The sequence below is a fragment of the Rhinopithecus roxellana genome, chromosome 3, assembly GCF_007565055.1.
Source record: "Rhinopithecus roxellana isolate Shanxi Qingling chromosome 3, ASM756505v1, whole genome shotgun sequence".
Taxonomy (NCBI): domain Eukaryota; kingdom Metazoa; phylum Chordata; class Mammalia; order Primates; family Cercopithecidae; genus Rhinopithecus; species Rhinopithecus roxellana.
The window spans coordinates 68,917,105-68,941,157 of NC_044551.1; the positions used below are offsets into that span (position 1 = coordinate 68,917,105).

The 24,053-nt window shown below is 38.2% G+C and overlaps 2 protein-coding genes and 2 long non-coding RNA genes across 6 annotated transcripts in view; 2 read left to right on the top strand and 2 right to left on the bottom strand.

Moving 5' to 3' along the window:
- The window catches only part of NADK2 (NAD kinase 2, mitochondrial), a 46,197-nt gene extending 39,251 nt beyond the window's left edge, over positions 1-6,946 (bottom strand). Inside the window, exon 1 of one of the 3 annotated variants that reach the window (XM_010362898.2) lies at positions 6,338-6,789. In XM_010362898.2, the coding sequence (XP_010361200.1) occupies positions 6,338-6,637 (300 nt within the window). In that variant the 5' untranslated portion in view covers positions 6,638-6,789. The other 2 variants (XM_030926852.1, XM_010362897.2) reach the window with 2 other exon arrangements.
- A 3,253-nt stretch (positions 6,947-10,199) lies between these two features.
- On the top strand, positions 10,200-20,228 carry LOC115896402. The gene is made up of 3 exons (XR_004056260.1): positions 10,200-10,336; positions 16,316-16,456; positions 20,090-20,228. It is a non-coding gene; the product is annotated as an uncharacterized LOC115896402 (long non-coding RNA).
- Positions 13,978-24,053, bottom strand: part of RANBP3L (RAN binding protein 3 like) — a 50,509-nt gene continuing 40,433 nt past the window's right edge. Inside the window, exons 11-16 of the mRNA XM_030926850.1 lie at positions 22,612-22,714; positions 22,092-22,222; positions 20,673-20,793; positions 18,860-19,002; positions 16,266-16,452; positions 13,978-14,684 (exon numbers count right to left, since the gene is read on the bottom strand). Of these exons, the coding sequence (XP_030782710.1) occupies positions 14,641-14,684; positions 16,266-16,452; positions 18,860-19,002; positions 20,673-20,793; positions 22,092-22,222; positions 22,612-22,714 (729 nt within the window). The 3' untranslated portion in view covers positions 13,978-14,640. The remainder of the gene's footprint in view (positions 14,685-16,265; positions 16,453-18,859; positions 19,003-20,672; positions 20,794-22,091; positions 22,223-22,611; positions 22,715-24,053) is intronic.
- The window catches only part of LOC115896404, a 28,514-nt gene continuing 26,172 nt past the window's right edge, over positions 21,712-24,053 (top strand). The window contains exon 1 of the long non-coding RNA XR_004056262.1: positions 21,712-21,763. This is a non-coding gene — a long non-coding RNA (uncharacterized LOC115896404). The remainder of the gene's footprint in view (positions 21,764-24,053) is intronic.

Below are 24,053 nucleotides of genomic sequence, written 5' to 3' on the forward strand. Positions count from 1 at the left end.
GTAGTGAAGTCCAATAATTATATTTGTTTAAAAGGAATATGCAAAATCTGGTAAGAATTTCTTGCTACACCTTTCAAAATAACATGACTTCAAATATCTAAAAACATTCCTTTAATCAGACAAAAATAAGAACACATGATTTCTTAGAAAATGTCTTACCATTAAAAGGTTAGAGAAATTATTGAAATTTAGAACACATTCCCAATTCTCTGCAATGTTACACAACATTATTAGTAACAGTCTTTAATATTTTCCCCAAAAACCTGTTAATTCTTCTCTCCATTAAAATAAATAAATAATTAAAGATTCACCAGGACACTTGGAAAAAGCAGGTGACTCCATGAGATCTACAAACAGACAGACACATTTCAGTATAAGCAAGAGTTTCTCCTACAGAATCTGAAAAAGGCAAGATCATGTCTCTCCACACAGCTTTGATATTAAAATAAAACACAACATGTAAGGAAAAAAAGGAAGATTTTGAATGGATAGATTTAGCACACTTTAAGATCCAGATGTGAAGTTATGCTATTACCTAAATGGTTTATAACACCTTTATTAAATTATCACAGATAGTTTTACTTATCTAAAACTAAATTTATTGCAATTACAAATTTTTAAGGCTTGTTTTACTATTGAGTATTGCTATTTTGTACTCTGTAATTTCTATGATAGCTTAATAAGGGAAGGAGTTGAGACTTTTTAAATTTAACACATAATAAATGCACAAACTTTTGAGACAATGACAGCTCAGTATGTAAATCCACTAGGCATAATTTAGGCACCCTGAAAAGCATACACATTTAACTAAATGGTACTCTAAGTGTTACTCAAAATTGCCTTAAAAAGGTTAACAGCACCTAATTAACACCTAGATAGTCAACCATTTACCTAACATGATCAGACCTAGTGCATCCGAACCCTAAAGATTTCTTCAGATATATTTGGTATTTACCTTAGATCACCGCTATCCCACTCACTTTCTCCCAGGCTATCACCTTTATTTTCCCCATCGTTCTCTATTTGTGCATTCCTCTGTTAATTCTGTTGACCTCCTCCCTTGGTATTGCTCAAGGTTCCAACTCTGGTTTTCTTATCTGCTCCCACTTCATTTTCCCTGAGTTATCTCCCCACTCCAGGAAACTGACCTACCAACTATATCCCAGTAACCTTGAAATCTATACTGTTAGTCCACATCTCTTGACCCTGGACTACAAGGAAGCTGGTCCCAGCCTCAAGGAGAAAAGACCTAAAAATGATCTTACTACTTTTTTTAGTGGAAAGTGTGGGGTTGGAGAGGATGATGAAGGAGATGCAATTCTTGCCCTCAAAGAGTTTACAGTCTAGAGAAGAAAATAAACACAGATAAGTATTATGAAGTGAAGAATGCCTAGCCGGGCGAGGTGGCGGGCGCCTGTAGTCCCAGCTACTCGGGAGGCTGAGGCAGGAGAATGGCGTAAACCCGGGAGGCGGAGCTTGCAGTGAGCTGAGATCCGGCCACTGCACTCCAGACCGGGCGACAGAGCAAGACTCCGTCTCAAAAAAAAAAAAAAAAAAAAAAAAAAAAAAAAAAAAAAAAAAGAAGTGAAGAATGCCTAACACAATCTTGGTAGCCAGAGAGAGAGAGAGAGAGAGACAAAGGCACAGCAAGGTTACCAAAGAGGACATCCTGAGAGAGTAATGTCTGAGCTAAACCTCAAAGAAAAAAACAAAACAAAACAAGAATTGGATAGAGGAAGAAGAGCATTCAAATCAAAGGAGGCTACAAAGGTAGACACGTAGACACTGAGCGATACAAATTCAACCACCCTGAAATACCATCTTTCACCCACCAGGTTGGCAAAGACCCAACAATTTGATAAACTATTTATGGAAAAACAAGTCCCCTTATACAGGGCTGGTGAAAGTAAAAATCTGTACAATCTCTAAGGGAAGCAATTTGGCCAAATCTGTTAAAATTTTATATGCACATGCCTTTTGACTCAACAATTTCAACTTTAGGTATTTGTCTTACAGCTTGATTTACATGCATATAAACACAAATGTTATTCATTTCAGAATGTGTTTAATAGCAGAAGATAAATTACGACACATAATAAAGTTATATACACACAGTTTTTAAAAAGAATGAGAATGCTCTTTATGACAATCTCCACAAATGCTGTTAGGCTAAAAAAAAAGGCACATAATACCTTAAATAGTATATTATCATTGAATAAAAAGAGATGAGGCAAAGAAAAAGAATAGTTCACTGTGTCGATTTGTAGGTATAGGTTGCTTCTGGAAGAAAACACAAGAAATTGATAATAGTTACTTCCAGGGACAAAACTGAATGACAAGTGACACGTAACAGAAAGACTTTTCATTGTATAATATTTTGTATCTTTTACATTTTGAATCATTTTATGTGCTACTGATCCAAAAATTAAACTAAATCAGTAAAACATCTAATTGAAATTAAGACAGTTTGAAATTGCCAGAATATGAAATTTTAGACAAGAAGTGATCAGAAGTGAAGCTCAAGAGGTAGCCAGTTCACGAAGGGACTTTTCTGGCATTCTAAAGATCATGAACTTGAGCCCATGACCGTGTTTCTCAGTGTAACTGGGGACCACGTGCAAACCAGGGATAAAACACATCCCTGGAATTCAGCCAGAGTCATTAATGTCAGGTGTGTACTTCAGAAAACCAAAGTCTGGGAATTCTCCACAAACTGAGTCAGAATCTTGGGGGCTAAGGTTCAGGTGTCTGCATTTTAACAAGTACTCTAGGTGACTAAAGGGTACAGGGAGCTTCTGTGGAGTTCTAAGCAGAAGAGGGAAAGGGCCAGATGTTCACTTTAGATAGACACTCTGGTGACTGTGTCTCGAAGATTTGAGAGGAGCAAGATTCAGTTAGAAAGCTCCGGCAGTACTCCAAATCATGCTATTTGATTAACAATCATATTGTATACAATATACTTACTGCATACAATGTAGCAAAAGTATACCACCTGACAAAAGTATACCATGGTACACTTATTGCATACCCTGTGGCAAAAGTATTATCTGCCCAAGTGCTACAACCTAAGCCACAAAATCTTCAGAAAACAAAAGGGAAATCCAAGGTGCTACAGCTACACTTTCCAAGTCATCTAGTTTAATCCAATAACACGGCAGACTATTAAATGAAATTATTCTATCCCATTATGAATTTTAGAAAACAAAACTAAAAGTAGACACCAATAAAAGGGTTGCCAAGTTGTGAGACCTGGAATGACGGAGAGGAGGGTAGAAACTGCTGACTTCTTATTTGTTCTATATTAAAATTTTTTTCTTCCTTATTCAGTTCCCCATCCTTGGTGACAGGTGAAAAAGAGCTTTAAATAAAACCTTTTTTTGACCAGTGAGGTATGTTTCTGGTGTCAAAATCCTTTCCAAGTCAGTTTTGTTTCATCTAGAGTTCTAATTTGTGTCAAGGACCCTGTTAATAGCAGTTCCACATTTGCCAACAGCTATATCTCTTAATGAAGCAAGTAAATTGTAGTAGTAGTTTTACTGGCCTTTGAAAGGTCATGAAACAGTAAAATGTTTGACCAGAGCTAAAATGTTTGACCAGAAATTTGATATCACAAGATAAGTCATTGGTCAATCAATGGGGAAAAAGACAAGATTTTAAAATAAAGCAATGTAACCAATATGAAAGGGTAAATAAAAGTCAAAACTTTGACTAGCTTGAAGGACATAAACCTGTTCTGTGCATGCCTTATCACCTAAAAAATATTTCCTGTAATTGTTTACATTTCTACAAAGTTAGAAAATCATCAGCCTTCAGGGTATAAAATTATACTGGCACTCTATCCTTCATCTTCCATTTGCATTTTAACAAATAGCCTAATACAGACCTGTTTTACATAAAAAAAAAAAAAAAAAACCACCACCACCACCACAAAAGAGAATGCTTTGACAAAAAACCAAGTTACCATGACACTATAGACACAGCAGCCATGGTGAGACTCAAACACTTGGCCACTTTCTTTTATATCCAATTCACATGATTCACATAACTTAGTATTTTTTACCCCAGCAATGATAACTTATCACCTTATCACTCCTATTACAGAATCCCATTTTAGGACAACTTCACACAGCCCAGTATTCTTTGGCCTATTAATAATCTCTCATCTGGGCTACGACTAATGCTATTGCACTGAGTACGGGCCTTGATACAAACTATAACACAAATTCAAATCAGTAAGGAACTTATCCAATAAAACTGTAATGACAACAACATCAATAAAAACTATTCCAATGCCTGGCAATTACAAAACTGTGTATTCTACAGTCCCAGGAGTTTTACTTCAAAGCTGGCTTATCCCAAACAGCATTATCTAGCAATAGACAAATATTTACCTTATTAGAGATTTCTGCACTCAGAATGGGTACACTTAGGTAGTTTGACTTTTTAAGACTTATTGATTTTCCTTACATTTTAAAAGTTTTTTATTAAGTGGCAATCTAGTTCAGAGGTCCAAGAGTTAATCCTGAGATGTCACCCATTTTCTTGAGGCCTTGAAAACGTTATCCACAGTTTCAAAATGCCAGCACTGTAAAGGACCTTGGAGGCTATCTGGTACAACCTCAGCAATTCACATACTGAATTAGGTGGAGCACTTGAAAACGGACAATACTACACAAGAAGTATAATTTCCACCTATGAGGCCCAGAGAACACACATAGGAAGTTAACCACACAGAACCAGGGGCCTAGAACTCAGCTCTTCACTCTTAATCCCACACTTTAAACACGCCAAGTGAGCTATTTTAAATTGTTGTGGGAAGCTTCAATAAAACTGTATGCACATATTCATGCATACATGGCATTTGACAAATTCTACAAGCTAGACTTTGCAAAATTAGTACAACCCAAAGGGCACACCACTTTCCCCAAATAGTAACACTGTGCTTTCTTATGACATTACTAGTCCATGCCTCACCTCTAGTTTCACTCCCTAACACAAACTCAACTACTCTAGCCTCCTGTTCAAACTGTTTTATTCTTTAAATGATGCAAGTGTATTCTATAAAGTCATTTTCAAACAGTCAGGAAACAGAAAACAAATCTACAAATTTGGACTCCCATCAGGTGAACGCAGGGGCCCTCTTCAATAAACCCAACAAAGAAGCAGGATGTTTAATGTTGACAACAGATTCAGCACTTAAGCAAAGATGATTTATAATTTCATTTTGACGCCTCTACAAAAAAATAACTTTGCTAAGATCACACGATACCAGAGGTTTCCAACAGGTTGTCTTGTCTTGCACAGAATTAAACTAAATTAGTTATGTGCAATTAATTCCAAAACCTTTTGGTGCACAGTGCCAACAATTAAGAGATTTCCAACAGATTTTTCTGGACATATTGCTCATGGTAGCACCGGGCACTCTCCTTTTCCTAAAGTTGGTGGATGGGGGTATGGGATCAGAAATTGTTTTTAAAGTGTTGGGGGGGCGGAGGTTGACAACAGGAAGATTCAAACTCTGGTTTTTCTCTTGGATTTGTATCTTTTTGCATATATATAAATAAAAGTATCAAATATGGCCTATTATGGAGATACTGTTGCACAAGAGTTTCAGGCTTTTTATTTCACACACTACCCCGTATACCAGCCCCTTGTCCTGACATTTCTCCTTAAAAACGTATATATACAAGTCAAATTTTCTCCCTTTCCCTTCTCAGCACCAAAGACCTGTGCTTTAAAAACAAGCTGGTAGTGTCCAACGACCACGTTACAGCAAGGAAAAGGCTCACGCTGAAGGACTTTCCGGAGTGTCCTAGGCCTCGAAGTCCTGCAGAGTAAAAGGGGGTGTGTCCGCGGTAGTTTCGGCCCTTTTCCCCCTGCAGCCCTCAGCGGCGCCCCGGGCCCCCTTTCTGGGGGCGTCCTGGGGAGCTGTTCGCAGGGCGTCCAGCCCTCAGGCCACGGCTCTTTCTTGGAGTGGGACCCAACCAGCGAACGAGGGCGGGGTCGGCGAGGGCACCAACGAATCCCCAAACCCCTCACTCTATGAGACCACTCGGCAGCCCCTTTTCGCCCTCCTCGCGGCGCCCCTGCCTCAGAAGTCCCTGCACGAATACTGCCCTTCTCCCTTTCCCCGGACCTGCCTCTCCCTCGCACGCACGCCCAGAGGCAAAGAGGACCCAGGGAGAAACCAGAGGACCTGGGGGCCGCGAGAGAGGCAGGACGGGCATCTGCGGTGCCCTGGGAAGAGCTGTCCCGAGAGGTCTCGCCCGAGGGGGCGCAGCAGCCACCAGAGCCCCAGCGGAGCACGGGAGCGAAGCGGGGCCGAGCCAGGACCCACCAGCTGCTTCAGGTCCTCCTCCGAGAGCTCCGCGTAACGGTACCGCTGCTGCTCGAACTCGTACCGGGTGGTTTTGGCCACCACCACCACCCGGGAGGGGCGGAAGCCGCCGTCCGGGCGGCTGCCACAGCCAGCCAGCTCGCGCGGCTGCCCCTGCCCCAGATGCCGCCGGCCGCCACCGTCACCGCCCAGCTGGGGCCGCGCGGCGGGGCCTCCCGCACCCGGTCCCCGCAGCGCCGCCGCCCGGCCGCCCGCCACGCGACAACAGCTGCCCAGGAGGAAGCCTCGGTAGCAAGTCATCCTGGGCCAGGCCGCGGCCGCGGGCTCGGGCTCCGGCTCCTTGCTTCCGCTCCCCACCGCCGGGAGTGAGCGCCGCTCGCGCAACCCCGGCTTCTAACTTCGCGCCGGGCGGGCAGAGGTTAAGTGCTGGGACGTGCGTGGCCCGTGCGGCTAGGGGGACGTACCCAGACGTTGACGAAGGCGGGGAAAGCGTGGCGGTTGGGAAACCGGACACCGCACGCGGGGGAAAGGTGGGCGGGGAAGAAGTAGAGGCCTCGGGCTAGTGGGTTTTGTTTGTTTGTTTATTCGTTTCACTCACGCCTGCGTAATGGCCGCTTCGCCGCCCGGGGGCGACCTCCCCGCTGCACAAGCTTCCCTGAGGTAGCTCTTCTCCCGCCCCCAGGCTAACTCTATCGGCCAATCAGAACCCGCGGCGGCTCCGGATTCCAAGGGGCCGCGCCATTTGCTGTGGCCGGGAAAGAGGTAGAATTCTGTTAGGCTGTTGCGCCGCTCTGAGGAATCCAGCTGGATCCGGTCTGAGACAGCGCGGGGCCTGCGGGTGGGGTTTTGAGCGACTGGCGGGAAAGCAGGTTCCGGGCATGTCCTCGCTCGGATTCTGTTCTGCAGGCCGACCACGTGCCCGTTTGTTCATTTGACCAGGGCGTGTGATAGCTGGTGTGTCCAGGGCTGGGCTGGGGGCTAAGGAGGCGGACCCGGCTCCTGCTGCACCGTGGGCGTGGCCTGGCACGAAATCCTCTCGGCATGGGACCCAGTGCCCGCCCCGCTGCCCCCCGAAGAGGCCTAAGGAACTTGGAGGATGATGGGTAGGGAAGCCTGGCAGAATGGAGCATTTCTCCATGAGGAGCGATGGTTGAAAGTAGGCAGGACTAGAGCGCGGGGTTAAGAATGTTAGTCATTGGGACTTTGTCCTATAGGTTGGAATTATTTGAAAGCTTTTAACTGGAAAGGAGTGAGTTAAAGCAATGTTTGATGACTGTTGATCTGGCTTGGGAATGTTGGGTAGCTTGGGAGGCAAGAAGTGGAGGACAGGATGCTGTTGGGATAATGACCCGTGGAGTGATCAGGACCAGGGCTGGGATGTGATGAGAACAAAAGGAAACGTCCCATTGTAAGGGGGAAACCAAATGGCAGTGCACATTCTGCTGTTCAATTCCTGCAGCTCCTTAGATCCCCTTCCCCTGGCACTGTGTTTGCTCCTTTGTAGTCCTGGCGCTAAATCGCTCTGGACTTTGGGCAGGTTACTTCATCTTTCTGGGCCTCAGATTCCTCATCTGTAAAGAGGAGGTTAGGGTGACCCCAAGGTTCTACCAAGTCCAAATCGATTCAGTGAATCTGTGACTCTCTTCACGGGCCCACCAGCACAAGCGTTCGTTCATTCGTTGGTTCCTGCTGTGTGCCTGCTGTGTGCCAGGTAGTGTATTGGACTGGGAGCATGCACAATGAAGCCCGATAGGTGTTTACGTGGTAAAGTTCTGCCACTGACCCATTCTTACCAAGAACTTTGCCTCACAGCAGCAGCTGCTGATAGTGATGTGTAGTGTAACAACCTTAATAACCTGAACTTCTAGAGGTAACATCTATAATTATCCTCAGACACCTTTGTAGTCTTACTGTTTTAAACTTCATTAGATATTAGGAAGGAAAAAAAAAGGGAGAAATCACAGATGACACTTAGGTTTGAGGCCAGGGTGAATAGGGGAATGTTAATTGATCCATTCGACAGAAAAAAAAAAAAAAATGAGTAGGGAGAAACTGTTTGGGATCAAAGTCTGACTTTTGTTGCTCATATTTGAAATCTCAGACCTCATTTCTTCCCACTTCACAGATTAAAAACCCAGATTTTTTGGCTCTCTCACTTCAGCTACAAACATATGCATTGACATCTCAGCTGGAATAGGCATTTGTCCATAGTTATTTTGCATATCATCTTCCACCTCCTAAAAAATGTGCTTTCTGAAGGCATCCTCTCACAGGTATCTTGAATTTTCCCTCCCAAATGAGTTTACCCCTTCAGTATTTAAATATGCTCATGTCTATGACATCTTTAAAGTTTTTCTAAAAAAAACAACCTCTAAGCCTTGGTTTTTACATATTACCTGCCTTACCTTTACAGCTGATTCTCCAAAGAGTAGTCTGTTTATCATTGTCACATCCCTGCCTCCTAGTCATTCCTCAACCTGTTGTACACTAGCTTCTCCCCACTACTTTGCTAATTACTGGTGTTTCCAAGGTGACCAAAAGATATTGTTGGAACTCAAAATACTTTTTTCAGTCCTTTAATTGCTTGATTTTTCTGAAGAATTTGAAATGGTTATCATTTCTTTTTGAAATCTTTTACTGTCTCCGAACACACCAGTCCCTAACAGTGTTTCTCCCATTTCTATGTCCCTTTTTGACTTCTTCCTAAACCCGTCTCCAAGATGTCTTCTGTCCTCGTCTCCTTGTCTCTTCTTCTGCCTCTTCTTTCTCCTTCTCTCTCTCTCTCTGTCACACACACACATTCCTGAGTTCATTCAGTGTTGTGTAATGGAAGGATCTTAGTTCAAATCCCAGTTTTATTGTTTATTAGCTTTGTGAAACTTGAACTGGTTGTTTAACCTTCCTGAGCCTACTTCTGCATTTATAAAATATAATTGCTACCTTGTAAAATTGTGAATATATGACGGATGCCTAGCACTGTGCCCACTACACAGTACACACTTGGCAAATATTAGCCCCTTTCATGACCTCAGCTATTACTGCCATCTTTAGCCCAGATCTTTCTCCTGAATTTCCAATCCTTATCTAGTTTCCTTTTAGATAATGTCTCTTAAATCTTATACATGTAACACACATTCGTGGAGATTAAATTACATTTGGGTGTCACTGTAGGCCAGGCATCCTGCTAGGTGCTACAGATGAAATGATAAAAAGCGTCCATGCCCTTAAGGAGCCTAAAGTCTGTGCAGTGATGGAGTTATACACAGAATGCTATAGAAATTTGGAGGAGCAGGTCTTAAGTCAGCCTAAGAAGAGTTAGACAAAGCTTTCTGGAAATGTGAAGAGCTAAGCCTTAAATGATGACTACAATATTAGCCATAATCAGCAAGAATGAGAAGGAAATTCCACAGAAGAAACACCATGAACAAATGCATAGAAGCAATGAACTAGCAATTTTGAATTTTTAGAGAATTTAGAGAAAGGCAGGCAACACTGGGAAGTGAGGCTAGAGAGGTAGACAAGGGTAAAGACAATGGAAAGTGTTAAATCCATGCTTAGGAACTTGTCTTTTATCCTGCCTACATTAGGAGACAACCAAAAGGAGAAAATGACACACTTAGCTTTGCAAAAATTGTGATTTTTTTTTTTTTTTTTTTTTTTTTTTCTGAGCTAGTGTCTCACTCTGTCGTTCGGACTGGGGTGCAGTGGTGCAATCTCAGCTCACTGCAACCTCCGCCTCCCAGGTTCAAGCGATTATCCCACCTCAGCCTCCCGAGTAGCTGGGACTACGGGTGTGTGCCACCATGCCAGGCTAATTTTTTGTATTTTTAGTAGAAACAGCGTTTCACTGTCTTAGCCAGAATGGTCTCGATCTCCTGACCTCATGATCCACCCACCTCGGCCTCCCAAAATGCTGGGATTACAGGCGTGAGCCACCGCACCCCAGGCGTGAGCAGGCATTTTTTAGAAGAAACACAAACTGAATAAATACTTGAAAAGGTAACCTTATTAGAAATTAGAGAAATACTAATAATGTCATTGTGAAATAATATATCCACTAGATTGGTACAAATTAAGAAATCTTGGTAATACTCTAATTGTTAGAAAACTTATCCATATCAAGTCTTGATTAGCCTAAACATTGGCTAATCATTTCAATAATTCTTCCTTCCAGTGTAAAAAAATAGTTTACAAATTTTTTTTTTTTTTGAGACAGTCTATCACCTAGACTGGAGTGCAGTGGCACTGCACTGCGTGGCTAACACAGCCACAACCTCCCAGGCTCAGGCGATCCTCCTACCTCAGCCTTCTAGGTAGTTGGGACTACAGATGCATGTCACCATGCCCTTCTAATTTTTTTTGAGATGGAGTCTCCCTCTGTCACCCCGGCTGGAGTGCAGTGGCACGATCTCGACTCATTGTAACCTCCGCCTCCTGGTTTAAGCAATTTTCTGCCTCAGCCTCCCGAGTAGCTGGGATTACAGGCACCTGCCACCATGCCCGGCTAATTTTTGTATTTTTAGTAGCGACGGGGTTTCACCATCTTGTCCAGGCTGGTCCTAAGAACTCCTGACCTCATGATCCGCCCACCTTGGCCTCCCAAAATGCTGGGATTACAGGCATGAGCCACCGCTCCCGGCCACCCTGCTAATTTTTTGAAATTTTTGTAGAAATGGGGTGTTGTGCAGTGTTGCCCGGGCTGGTCCTGAACTCCTCGGCTCAGGCAATCTACCTGACCTCACCCTCCCAAACAAAACTGCTGGCATTCATGGATTTAATGTTACTGAGTTTTAAACTCAAACTCCATCTATGGTGAGGCTGGTGTGCTTTTCTAGTAAATGAGTCTAACCAACCATGTGATAGCCATATCTCAAGCAAGCTTAACTGTTCTCAACATTTTATGGGAAAAATTATATATCACTGTGATATTCACAACTTGAAGATTTACAGAGGTTTTAAAATATATCATTCCCAACCCCTAGAACCCTTCCCACCCCCACTTCACGTACATTCTGACTCTATGAAAGACATGTATACCTCTTTTTATGACATTCAAATACTCTAAGACCTGTATAGCGGGGGTCCCCAACCCCCGAGCTATGGACCAGTACCAGTCTCTGGCCTGTTAGGAACCGAGCCACACAGCCAGAGGGGAGAGGCAGGCAAGGGAGTGAAGCTTCATCTGTATTTACAGCTGTTTCCCATAATTTGCATTACTGAGCTCTGCCTGCTGTCAGATCAGAGGCAGCACTGGATTTTCATAGGATGCAAACCCTACTGTGAACTACTCATGCAAGCCACCTAGGTTGCACGCTCCATATGAGACTCTAATACCTGATGATCTGAGATGGAACAGCTTCATCGCAAAACCACCCCACCCTACCCACCCCCTAGCCTGTGGAAAAACTGTCTTCCACAAAACCAGTCCCTGGTGCCAAAAAGGTTGGTTACCACTGCTGTGTAGGATGTATTCTGGCGAAAAAGGGTTCCTTGCTTTGGCAGTAATGGATGGAAAATAATATATTTTTAAGAGAGAACATTTTAATTGTCTATAATTAGGGTAAACAGTTGGGTAAAATCTTATTAAAAGAGAAGAAAGTTAAGGTTGTCTTAACAAAAGATATATAATGACATAAATAATTAAATTTTAATTAAAAGCAGCTGTTTTGGAAATCCAAAATGTATACTTCGAAATGATCTACCTAAATAACTTATGAAAATGGATGTTATTGTACAACTGATGTTATTGTACAACTTCTCCTTATAAAAGGGGAAGAAAGGACATAGGAAAGCTGAAAAGAAGAAGGCTAGGTGAAGATACAGGACGGGCAAGGAAAAGCCATAAAATGTTTCTACTATTCCTCCAAAATTGTACTAAATATTTGTGTAAGAATTCTAAGAATAATGGAGTGTATAGAAAGCGGGTTGAAAGAGTTGTGAGCTAAATATCATGTTTCTGTTCTTCTTTTCCATTTCATAATCTGGGAATTTTCACTTCTCTCTTTGCTTTCCTGATATTCTAACCCTATATTTGGTTTTGTTGCACTGGAATTTCTATATAGATCAGAAATTAAGGTAGTTAATTTTTTCCATTGATATATGCGGAGAAATCTAAAGAAAATCATAGAATGAATTTAACTTAAAATGTTAAAAGCATTGAGAAGATACTGCTTTATCTCTACGTTAGTGTGGTGACAAGGATGAACATGTCAAAAGGATAACAATGACCAGGTGCAGTGGCTCACGCCTGTAATCCCAACACTTTGGGAGGCTGAGGCAACGTGGATCACTTGAGATCAGGAGTTCAAGACCAGCCTGGCCAACATGGTGAAACCCCGTCTCTACTAAAAATACAAAAATTAGCCAGGTATGATGGCAGGTGCCTGTAATCCCAGCTCCTCGGGAGGCTGAGTGAGGCACGAGAATCCCTTGAACCCGGGAGGTGAAGGTTGAAGTGAGCCGAGGTGGTGCCACTGCACTCCAACCTGGGTGACAGAGCGAGACTCTGTCTAAAAAACAAACAAACAAAATACATAAATAAAGTTATTTGTTCTCTTCTTCACTTTAGCAATTGATAGTGCAATCACAATGTTCCCACATCAGCTAAGATCTTACAATAAAATAGAATGAGTGCTTTATTATCTTCTCCAAATATCGCTCTGTGTTATGTTTCTAATGAAAATTTTCTGCTGAGTGTGTTCCACATCAGAGTCACTCTTCTTGATTTTTAAAAAGAATGTTTCTGTTGTCCATTCTTTTTGTCCTTTCTTTCGTACTATGTCTCTTTTTTCCCTTCTATCTTTTCTTCATCTCTCTCACATTGACTTTATTTTTCCTCTTTATTTTCTGAGTCATTGACTTCTTTATTTAGAAGTAAAGGATATTATGTGCCATATTTCTTCTAGAATCACTGAAAGAATGAATGGGCCTCTCTTAGTAGTTACCTTACATTAAGTTACGCTTTCTCAGTTATAAGGAAGGACAAAATGATCAATTATACTAACTAAATCATAATCTAAAAGAGTTAATTTAACTTTCGTATGCTAAACTTTCAGGCAGTAGCTGAGGTTTGACTAAATAAATACTTTTTATTATTTTATAACAGACATGGTAATACAGTAATATAACTTTTGAAAGTGTGTGTTCGCATATCCAAATGAATATTGTTCTTTGAAGTATCACTTAGTGAAATTATACCCTCATTTCAAATATGTTGTCATTGTTCAGAACATTTTCAGAAACATTTCGGAATTATGAATTCTTATCTCCTGATCAGAGAATTGTTTAGGGGTCACAATCAAAAGTCACTTTGAAGCCATGATGTGATAAAACTGAATTGAAAAATGAAGTAGGGCTATAAGTACTGAGACTAATTTTCTTGTGTGATTCATGTGATGTCTGTGAAACAAATCTCAAAGATGAGGATCAAAACTCTATTGCAAAATTGTTGAAATTACTGTAGCCTACTATAATAATAGCATTTAAGAAAAAGATTCATTTGGCTATATATGATACATTTGTTTTTCTGTCTATACAGCCACACCTACTAAAGTATTAATGAAAATGTAATTACATAAATAAAACAAAGTAGAACAAGTTAACATATTTGGAATTCTTATACATGCTTTTTGATACATAGGTAATGTATTATATTTTATTTATTTGTTTAACAACTATTGGATGCTGACCATAAGTCAAGCATTGACAAGATGCAACAGATACAAGTCCAAGAGCAGATGCTCTTTTTAAAGGAATTCATACCATGAATATATAAACTTATCATATTTAGGAAATCCAAAAGCTAAAATTAAAATATACATTTCCCAGAAGATAAATAGGATTTAGTGAAATGTTATGATGCAATTATACTGTTTTTCAAAGAAATGACTCTGGAAATGTAGTAAAATATTTGTTTTATGGTCAGTGTATGACTGAAAAAAATAAACATTTTGGTAGGTATTTATCAAATCTAGCAATTTATAATTTTGAGTATTATATCCATCAATATGATGAAGAGTCCAAATTAGTTATAAAATCCTATTCTAAATAAACTTCTTCAAAAATGATAAATTTTGAACTTCTGAAGTCCATTTATTTTTTTAAATTCTGTCAGTTTCTGCACAATAATCAAAATGTAAAATGTAAAACATAAAAATGTTAATTGTAACAAATTACATTTCTTAAACTTTTCTATAAAAACTCTTCAAGGAATGAATAGAATCTTCTCATTAGTTAGGGTGGTTTAGTATTTTCAGTAGGGTGAACCCTCTTTTTGTAGATGTCATGTTTATAGCAGGTAGGATTCATGAACAGGCAACCGACTGTCTGTGAGTCCACCTAGAAGGATCTGGGATATAAATTTAAAATGTTTTATTGTACAATATTTAGGGTAGATTTTTAATATTGAATGCAACTAAATATGAATATTAATGAATATACTTGTTGGTGATGAAATAAAAGCTGCAGAATATACATTTTTACAAGTAACATTTCTCTTTTAGATAATTTATAAGCAACAAAGTGCAAAAAATTAGACCTTTTATTGCTTCCATAACATTTTAGCATTTGTTTTTAATGCCTCCTGGAGAAGATACTAAGTGAAAAGGGGAAAAAATGGCAGGGGAAAGGGGGTTCATATGATTGATATTTACTTTGCATTATTTTCATTGTTTTTTAATTAAGATAGTTACATAGCACCCCTTTCCTAAAATTCAGTATAACAGAATATAGACATCATAAGCACGTGTCATTAGTTCGTGAGACAATTTGCTATTTAATCTTTATTTCAAATTGACATTGTTAATGTGTACCAACTAGTTCTCTGATAGACCCCATTTTATTGTTGGCAATGTAAACATTATTATAAAATAAAAGAATTTTTATTTATTTTATATGCTTTAAAGACTAATAAACCATTTGTTTAATAGATTTGCTTAAAGTAGCAAGAAAAGTCATATTAACTTAATTCTCTGAATCACTGGGTCAAGCAGGTTATAATACTGATTTGCATGTTTTGTGTATTTTTCCTTTTGATTATAGCTTTAATATTAAGCAAAGGAAGATATTTCATCCAGTTATGCCCATTCTTTGATAGATTCTTAAGTTATGTATGATTAAAGCAACTTTAATATTTCAAAATGATTAAGAGTTGAAAAAAATGCTTGTTACCACACTATCATTGTATTGTATTACTCAGTCCTCTGTAAAACAAGAATTCAGGACTAAGTGAAATTGTTAGTGAAAACACTTGGATGACTTTATTGGAATAATTACATCTGTATAACAAAGTTGAGCTTACTATGTTTGACATTGTTTTTCTCCAAAGTATGAATATTAGTTTTAAATCCACATATCAAGAGAAGCACTAAAACCTAACAATCTGTTTATCACTGGTTCCACTTCAACCTTACTTTATTTGTGAATCCTGATACAATAAAAGAAATAGTACTTTTTCCCCTAGACAAAATAGGTCCTTGAAAATAGTATTTGTACAATCTAGTTATTCTTATAAGCAGTCAAATTCTAAAAAGAGAATAAACAGAATTTTCAGGGTATCAAGCCAAGTATACCAGGTGGACTCACTATATGTATTTCTATTTCTTCCTATTATAGCCAATAATAAAATGAGAATAAGTGAAGAGAAATAAAAATGAAGGGTTAATTTCAGGGTAGCAATGTAGTAGTTTTTTATGCAGTTTATAAGCAAATGACATAGGCATCACCATGAGGCTGACTTGATAAAATGAAGACCACTTATAGAAGACAGTGATTTTCAAACCCACTCCTCAGATCCAAACAACTAAGGCTCTAACTACCACCGACTTTAAACAGAGCAGTTCCACTTGTTAAAAAGTCTACCTAATATATGAGGATCATGCTTAAGAATTCGTTTTTAAACCTCTGACCTAACAAAACAAAAGCTATTTACCTGATCCATTTTTAGTGACTTGAATGAAATCATCCTCATTCTCATCACAGCTTTCGCAGTTCGATTGTTGGACTGTTTCTGACAGGCTTTCAGCTTGATTGACATCTTTCTGCTTACTGAAGCTTTGAAGTGCAACAAGACGATGATGTATTGCTGCATACAAATATGCTGTATCTTTGGCACTGGCCTGCGTGAGTAACATTACATTGTTAAGAAAATCATTAATGTTAGCTACATTTTACAGATTTTTAATCTTTCACTACTAATAAGGAAGGAATTACATGGCATAAATCTACAAATTGGTACATAGGTGCTAACAACCCTGAAAATTAAGCAGTAAAAAGACAATCTTGAACTAAATTGCTTCCTAAAATGTATACTTTTATAAGCAATCCCAATGTATACATTTTAAATTGAGAAAGTGAAATTTTGTTGTATAAAATCTCTATTTGAATTTAAATTAGTTAAGACCATCCCTCCTTCACTATTTTCACTGTAGAAAATTGTAGGCTTGCAGAGAAAAAACACTTCCATTTCCTGTCCATCACTTTGCTTGGACATTCCTCCAAACTACATAGCTTTGTGGATATGCTGAGCTCATTAGAGCAGTCTATGGTATTGTACCATAAATACATCAGAAGTTCTTGCTTTTCAATATTTTTCTACACTATTTTAATGGTTGTTATTCGTATGAAAATATAAAAATGGTAACAATAAAGTTGGTATAACCTTTACTGTTAAAATATTCTTTTTTTCAATTCCTTCAGTAAAACTGTGGGTTCATTATTAATTTCGTTTATATTAGCAAAATATAGGCAGCACAGGTATTAAATATAGCTTGTTTCCCTCTTTATGAATGAGGAAATTATGGCTCAGAAGGATAAAATGACTTTTCTGAGTTGCTAGTCAGCAAATTGGCTGAAAGTTGAATCCCAGGTTTTATCATTCACATTAGTGGGATTAATGGAATAAATTATGGTCCATAATAGAATAGAATTCTTTCACCTACTAAAACAATTTTTGAAGAATAAACTAATGTCAAGACACTCACTAACATCGATAAGTAAAATGTGTATTTCACAATCATATTAGCTTTTTAATCTCAGCAGCTTTTCTAAAGTGTACTATTGTTACCATCATTTTGCAGATGAATAAAATCAATTTAAAGAAGGCTAAGTAGCTTTCCCAAAGATTATACAGTATGTACACTATGCTACATGTATGTATGTATGTATATACTTATACCCAGTTCCATGTATATGCTAAAATATAAGACCAAAATGTTAATAGTGACCATCTCTGAGGATGGAATCTAGTCAGGGTTAACAAGCTCAGTCTCTGGCATGCTACTTTACCCACCTAAAACCAAGGGGGAATCTGGCCCAGAAGACTGGCAAGAGTATTAATACCTTAAATGGTAAATGCAGTTTGTGTATCATCTTACCTGAACATTTTAATACTCAATATCACTTACACCTAACAGTACACTTACTGGTAACTAATAAATTTGGTTTTTCATCATGGGCACATGCCAACTTTTTTTCCATATTACTACATGGAAACCAATTTATTTGTATTGTCACCTTCTGCCTGAACTTGAGTAATCAGTCTTCTCCAGTTGGTCCATGGGGAAATCTAGTTTTTTTGGGGGGAGGTTGTGGTTTTGTTTTGTTTTGTTTTGTTTGTTGTTGTTGTTGTTGTTGTTTGAGACGGAGTCTCGCTCTGTCGCCCAGGCTGGAGTGCAGTGACCGGATCTTGGCTCACTGCAAGCTCCGCCTCCCGGGTTTACGCTATTCTCCTGCCTCAGCCTCCCCAGTAGCTGGGACTACAGGCGCCCACCACCTCGCCCGGCTAGTTTTTTTGTATTTTTTAGTAGAGACGGGGTTTCACCGGGGTAGCCAGGATGGTCTCGATCTCCTGACCTCGTGATCCGCCCGTCTCGGCCTCCCAAAGTGCTGGGATTACAGGCTTGAGCCACCGCGCCCGGCCTGTTTTGTTTTTTTAAAGCTTTATTCTTGCCAGCTCTCTTGGGTCTGGATCTTGCATTTGAGGTCAAGTATTCCTCTGCCAGGAACAGCTAAAGCTGCGCTCCCATCCTGTTACCTTGGAGATTTACTCATGTCCAGAATTGGAATTTGCTGTTGGACTGGTTGTTTTAACTTGCTAGCTCTGTATTTTTCCATTTCCCACTGGTTCTTTTCCAGTGACCTAAAGCCTTTTTTCAATCTCAGCTTGCAGGATAAGCATTAGGCTTCAAAGTCTGCTAACCTCTTCCTGGGAACCATTCCTGACAATAGTCACTTTGGTAACACAGTAAGATTGTTCACAAAATTTCAGTAGTAAAGTAAAGGGTAGAGATTTGATGGCATATATCACACAAATGTCTTGGAATGAGTACCAATTGATTACATAGACTTTGGTGTTAATTTCTGAATTTCACATAAAATTTATGTCTTATACTACAAACAGACATAAAGAATGGCTGTTTTTGCCAATGGTACATATTATTATAACAAATGAAAAAACAAATTAGTAATTGCAGACATCTATTAATGTAGTAGGATAATCCTCTATCACTGAAATTTCTCACTTACCTGAATTAAAAATACTTTGATGCTATAGTCTTCTAAATCAGTAGCTGTTATTCGTACATTTTTGTGGTTTGCTCTTTGAATCTTCATTTGGGCCCAGAGTTTGCTATTGAGGATCAGCCTTAAACTGCCTTGATTGCGCATAACTAAAATAGGAAGTTGATTACATCAGGCCACAGAACAGTTGACACAGAGGAATTGACCATTTTCAAAAGCAAAATAAATCTTGTAGTTGTTTTTCAGATTGTAGATTCAATACTAACTTGTGATTTGACTAGATTATAACTTGGTTTTCAAATTGTACTTTCTTATGTTGGGAGAACTTTTTTATCTTAAGTGCTGAAATTACACTTTTCTACTGTAATATTTAAAAGTGGTTAAAATTTTAGAACTCCTTTTAAGAACTGATAGTCTGAAGAATATTCGTCTGCGAATTGTTTACAATGAAGAAAACCAAAACAAAAACCTTAAGTGTCCAAAAAAATGGAATTAGTTAAATAAATTATGGTGTAATCATTCAAGAGATTATTATGAACCCATTAAGAATACTGCAAAAAGATATTTATTAATGTGGAAAAATCATGGTGTAATATGTAAAAGAAAAAATTAGGCTACAAAGCAAAATAAACACCATGAATCAGAACTTTTACAATCTATGTATACGTTTATATATACAGAAAACAAGGGTCAGAAAAATATATTCTGTTAACAGATGTTATCTTAGGAAGATAGGCCTTTAAGTGATGTTTTAAAAATTTTTTTCAATCCATGCTTTCCAGTTTTTACAATGAATGGATATTACCTGCATAATAAAAAGAAAGCTGCTTTTGGGGTTTTTGTTTTTTACTTTTGTTTGGGGATTTTTTTTTTCCTTTGGCAGGCAGTGGAATCGAACCAGAGTAGTAAATAACTTGCAACTGCCTTGGTACTATTACTTGGTTGGGTGATTTAAAAATCTGCGTGCCTGTTACAGAACTGAAGACACTGTTTCTATCCTTTTAATCTGAATTATATCTCTTACCCATTTCTTGAGCTTGATATCCAAAACTCAACAAATAACCTTATTCTTGGATCCAATGTCTACCTGTGGTCTCCTCCAAAGTCTTGACCTCTTAAAATTGACCAATAAATCTATTCATCCTGCCCAGATCTCTCCCTGTGCTATCTTTCAGTTTGGACCTCTGAACAATGCCCATTGTGTCATTTTGAATGATAGCTCTCTTGTATTTTTAGGTTTGACTGGCTCCAACTTCTGAACATCACTGTGCCTGCAGGATTCAATAACTGCACACCTTGGAAACTAATCTCTTTCCTTAGAGACTAATCCTTCATCCTGACCCCCATCCCATGTCTGGGATGCCCAGGACAAATCATGGGGCAAGTATTTTCTTTTAGAAAAAAAAAAACTTTTCACTTTACAAAATAATTTACATCATATTATTTCAAATAATAATAACATTACTATTTAGGTGTGTGCTGGGCTCTGATATAGGTGCTTTACATGCTTTATTTCATTGAATTCTCTCAGTCAGTAAGTCATGAACTACAGTTATTCCCATTTTAAACTGATATAAGTACAGTAGAGAAAGAGATTAAAAAACTTGTCAAGGTCACTAGTTAGTCACTGCTGGAGCCAGAACTGGAGCCCATGCAGTCTAACAGGAGAGCATACTTGAAATGGGAAGCTCCTATAGAAATATTTTCAACAGTGATTTTTTGGTGTATTTTATAGCACATCTCCAGAAAATGATATGTGCCTATATTATTATAGGTACACATGAGAAATCATTGCTTGCTTTACAAAAGGATTCCTTACTTAGTCTTGACTGTAATGTTCCACAGTCACTGCTTGCTGTGTCATTCAGTCTCAACGTTCCTCTGCCCCTTTCAATCCAGGATTGTGTTGTTTTGTTGAGTATGAAAAGCTTGCAGTTGATCTAAATAACAATTTTTTCAATGTCAAATATATAGAAAATTTTTTCAAAGTAAGTTACTTCCTATGTTATGCCACATTTATATGTGTCTGATCTTTTACCAAAATAGTCTTCGTTAATGATTTATAAACCAGCTTTTAAAATATATTTAATGTTTAGAAACATATAACTTTTGGATAGTTCAAACATCAAAAAGTAAAAAGACATACAAAGTGAAAAGGGCCCCCAGCTTTTATTTCCCATCTACCAATTTCCACCCCTGCAACAAGTAACCACCAGTGTAAATATTTTGTTTATCCTTCCAGAGATACTTGTACATATGTACGTGCCAATACATATAAATGTTCCCCCTCTTTTTCTGTCAGTGGTAGAATGCCATACCTACTTTCTGATTTGTTAACACTATATATACGTCAACTTTTATATTAATTATTTGAGATATATAATGTTATTTGAAAGTAAAGGAATCATTGAACCATTTGCATACTTCGAAATTTTCAAAGACAGCATGATAATATGGAGAAGTACGATGTAATGCCACAGGTTACCCCACTACAATCATTACTACTGTGTACAAGAATCACCTAAACAGCCTGTTAAATGTCAGAGCCTCACTCCTAACAATTACTTCAATAAGACTGGAATTAATCTAATCCAAGGGTTATGCTTTGAGACACAGTTAAAATAAAAGTGTCTGTAGATCATACAGGAAGTGGAGAGGAATGGAGAGAGTTTAGAGAAAAGCAGACAGAAAAGGCAAAGGGAAATTTATGCCTTGTTGGAAAAAGGTAAAGTTGTAGTAATTACATTTCATGTGCTTGTGCTGATGGTGATACTACACAGCATTAAAATCCTGTGATACTGTAGTGTATATCTGTGAAATTCTTGAATTACATGAAATTCTAAACTTTTTTAGGAGGAAAACAAAATTCTTATTGGACTGAAATCAAGTTATCAACATTGTTAAACCTGTGTAAGTAGAATTATTTAATCACAATAATAGCACTAATTATAAAAGCAAATATTAAAGCAGGATACTTGGCTATCGTATTTCTAAGGGACTAATGTGAATAGTTGTAAAACTAGCAGCCCGTTTTCCTGCAAAGTACACATACAAACATAAGAAGAAAATAAGTTACTGGTTTAATTTTTGAGAGCGTCCAACATTTTTATTTAAGTAACTTAGTCTCCATGAAAACTGTACTTCTGTCTGTATTTTTAAAGATGTCTCTCTCTTCTCATGTTAACTTTATTCCAAGTATGTAAATGCTACCAAAAAGAGTAAAACATGATATACAGACCTTTAACACATTATGTTCTGATTCCTCCCCTGTTATAACATCAATTTTCTCCAGCAAGCATTTTCGTGATGGTTGGGAAGAGAATGCAGCAGCTGATTCAGTTGGGGAAGTATTTTTAATAGAGTCTGTTCCTAAGAGAAAATGCGGGAAAAACACTGAAAAGTCCCCATTTTCTCTACCGTGAAAGTTCTTTGTTGCCCCTATGACCACATATATCTACTTGGCTTTTTCTAATAGTAAGTGAGATTCCAAAAATTCAAACTGCTTGAGTTCGTGTAAAATCTCCTTATCAATTCCCGCATAACATTAACTCAAAAAATTATTAAAGCTTGTATATCAGATAATCATATTTATATGCTTTAATCTTTACCAAAATATTTGAAACACTGGATTACTGGTTTTTAAAATCTTATATTAAATATTAATTTTACTTATATTAAATATTAATGTTAATAAATAACATGAAAAACAGAAGACAAACTAGGTGAATCTAATGTTTTACAAATGAAAGAATTCTTACTTGAACTTAAAAAGTTGACAGGAAATTTCGGAGTGGATTTGAATGGTTTTTCCTTGGCGTATGAATCATTTTCAAGTTGAGGCTGGGTGAGTTTTTGAGTACCCTGAGTGGGGAAAAAGATGCATTATTAATTTTATTTAATAAAAGTTTTAATTTTATCCCTATATGTTTGCAGTAAGACACTTTCATTTTTCTGTTTCAACACAGCAAACAAGCCCAGCTGGTATGTTTTTATTTTGGACTTTCTGTGTGCTGAACAGAGAATTCGTCTCCATTGTTAGAAAGCCTGAGTTCTAATCCTCAGAAAACATAATCTAGTTACCACCAGCCTACTTCAGGTGGGATTTAGTCCCGGAGGCAGTGGGAAAGGTCTAAAGGTACAAAAGAAGGTAACAGATGTTCTATACTCTGACTAGACTAAACTGATGCCCAGGAGGTACAAAAGAAAGAAAGAAAATGTGCCTTTGAACACAGGAGTTAAAAAGTATAATTCAATTTAATATTACTTTTAATTAATTTACCTTTAGAAATTTAAAGTGACAGCTCTGTATATAGTAACAGAAACATATACCAAAGTATTTCAGTGTCCCCAGAAATTTACTCTTGCTATCCACTTTATGGAAGAAAACAAAAAAGTTATCCAGTGACCCCCACAAGATGTCTCAGAGAACATCTTTGTAGAAAGAATCCTAACTTTTCCTCCCAGTTTTTGCCAACAGTCACTTTTAAGGCTACTTGGGGCTCTGTATGTCTGTTGTAATCAAGGCCTGCACAAATAAGACTAATTGACATGACATTTGCGATAATGTGTAGCCCTCTGCAAAACATAGAGAATTGGAACAATGATACTTAAGAATTTATGCTTATATTTTTTCCCTTATGAACTGAAAATTATTTCACATTACTTAACTAGACATCAAGATATTCCCTGAAAATTGGTAGAGATGGGTATAATTATTTCCATTTTAAGAAAATAGAAACTGAGGCACAGAAAGTTTAAATGACTCACTCTAAAAACACATAGTTAGCCAATAAGCCAAGAGTGCATCCTGGCCCCCAAATCACAAGGCCAAAAATTTACAGGATTAGAGGACACACAAATTATCTTTATAATTCCTGTTATCCTTAAGATATTACCAACTTAAAGAGATAGAGAGTTCAGGTTCCTTTATAAACCAAATTTAAAATGCCCATAGGAAATGTGCACAAGTGCCTTCTCAAACCAAACCTATAGTCCTGACTATAGTTTATTTGTATAGGTATCTCTCTGTCTGCTCTTATTAGATGATAAGCACCTTTAGGGTACAGTGTCTCCTTTAGCTTGCATAACCACTTAGGTGGTTTTCAAACCTGCCCGTACATTAGAGTCACTTGACACCTGGCCTCACCCACAGGCATTCTGAGCTAATTGGTCTGGGATGAGACCAGGGGTAAGAAATCCT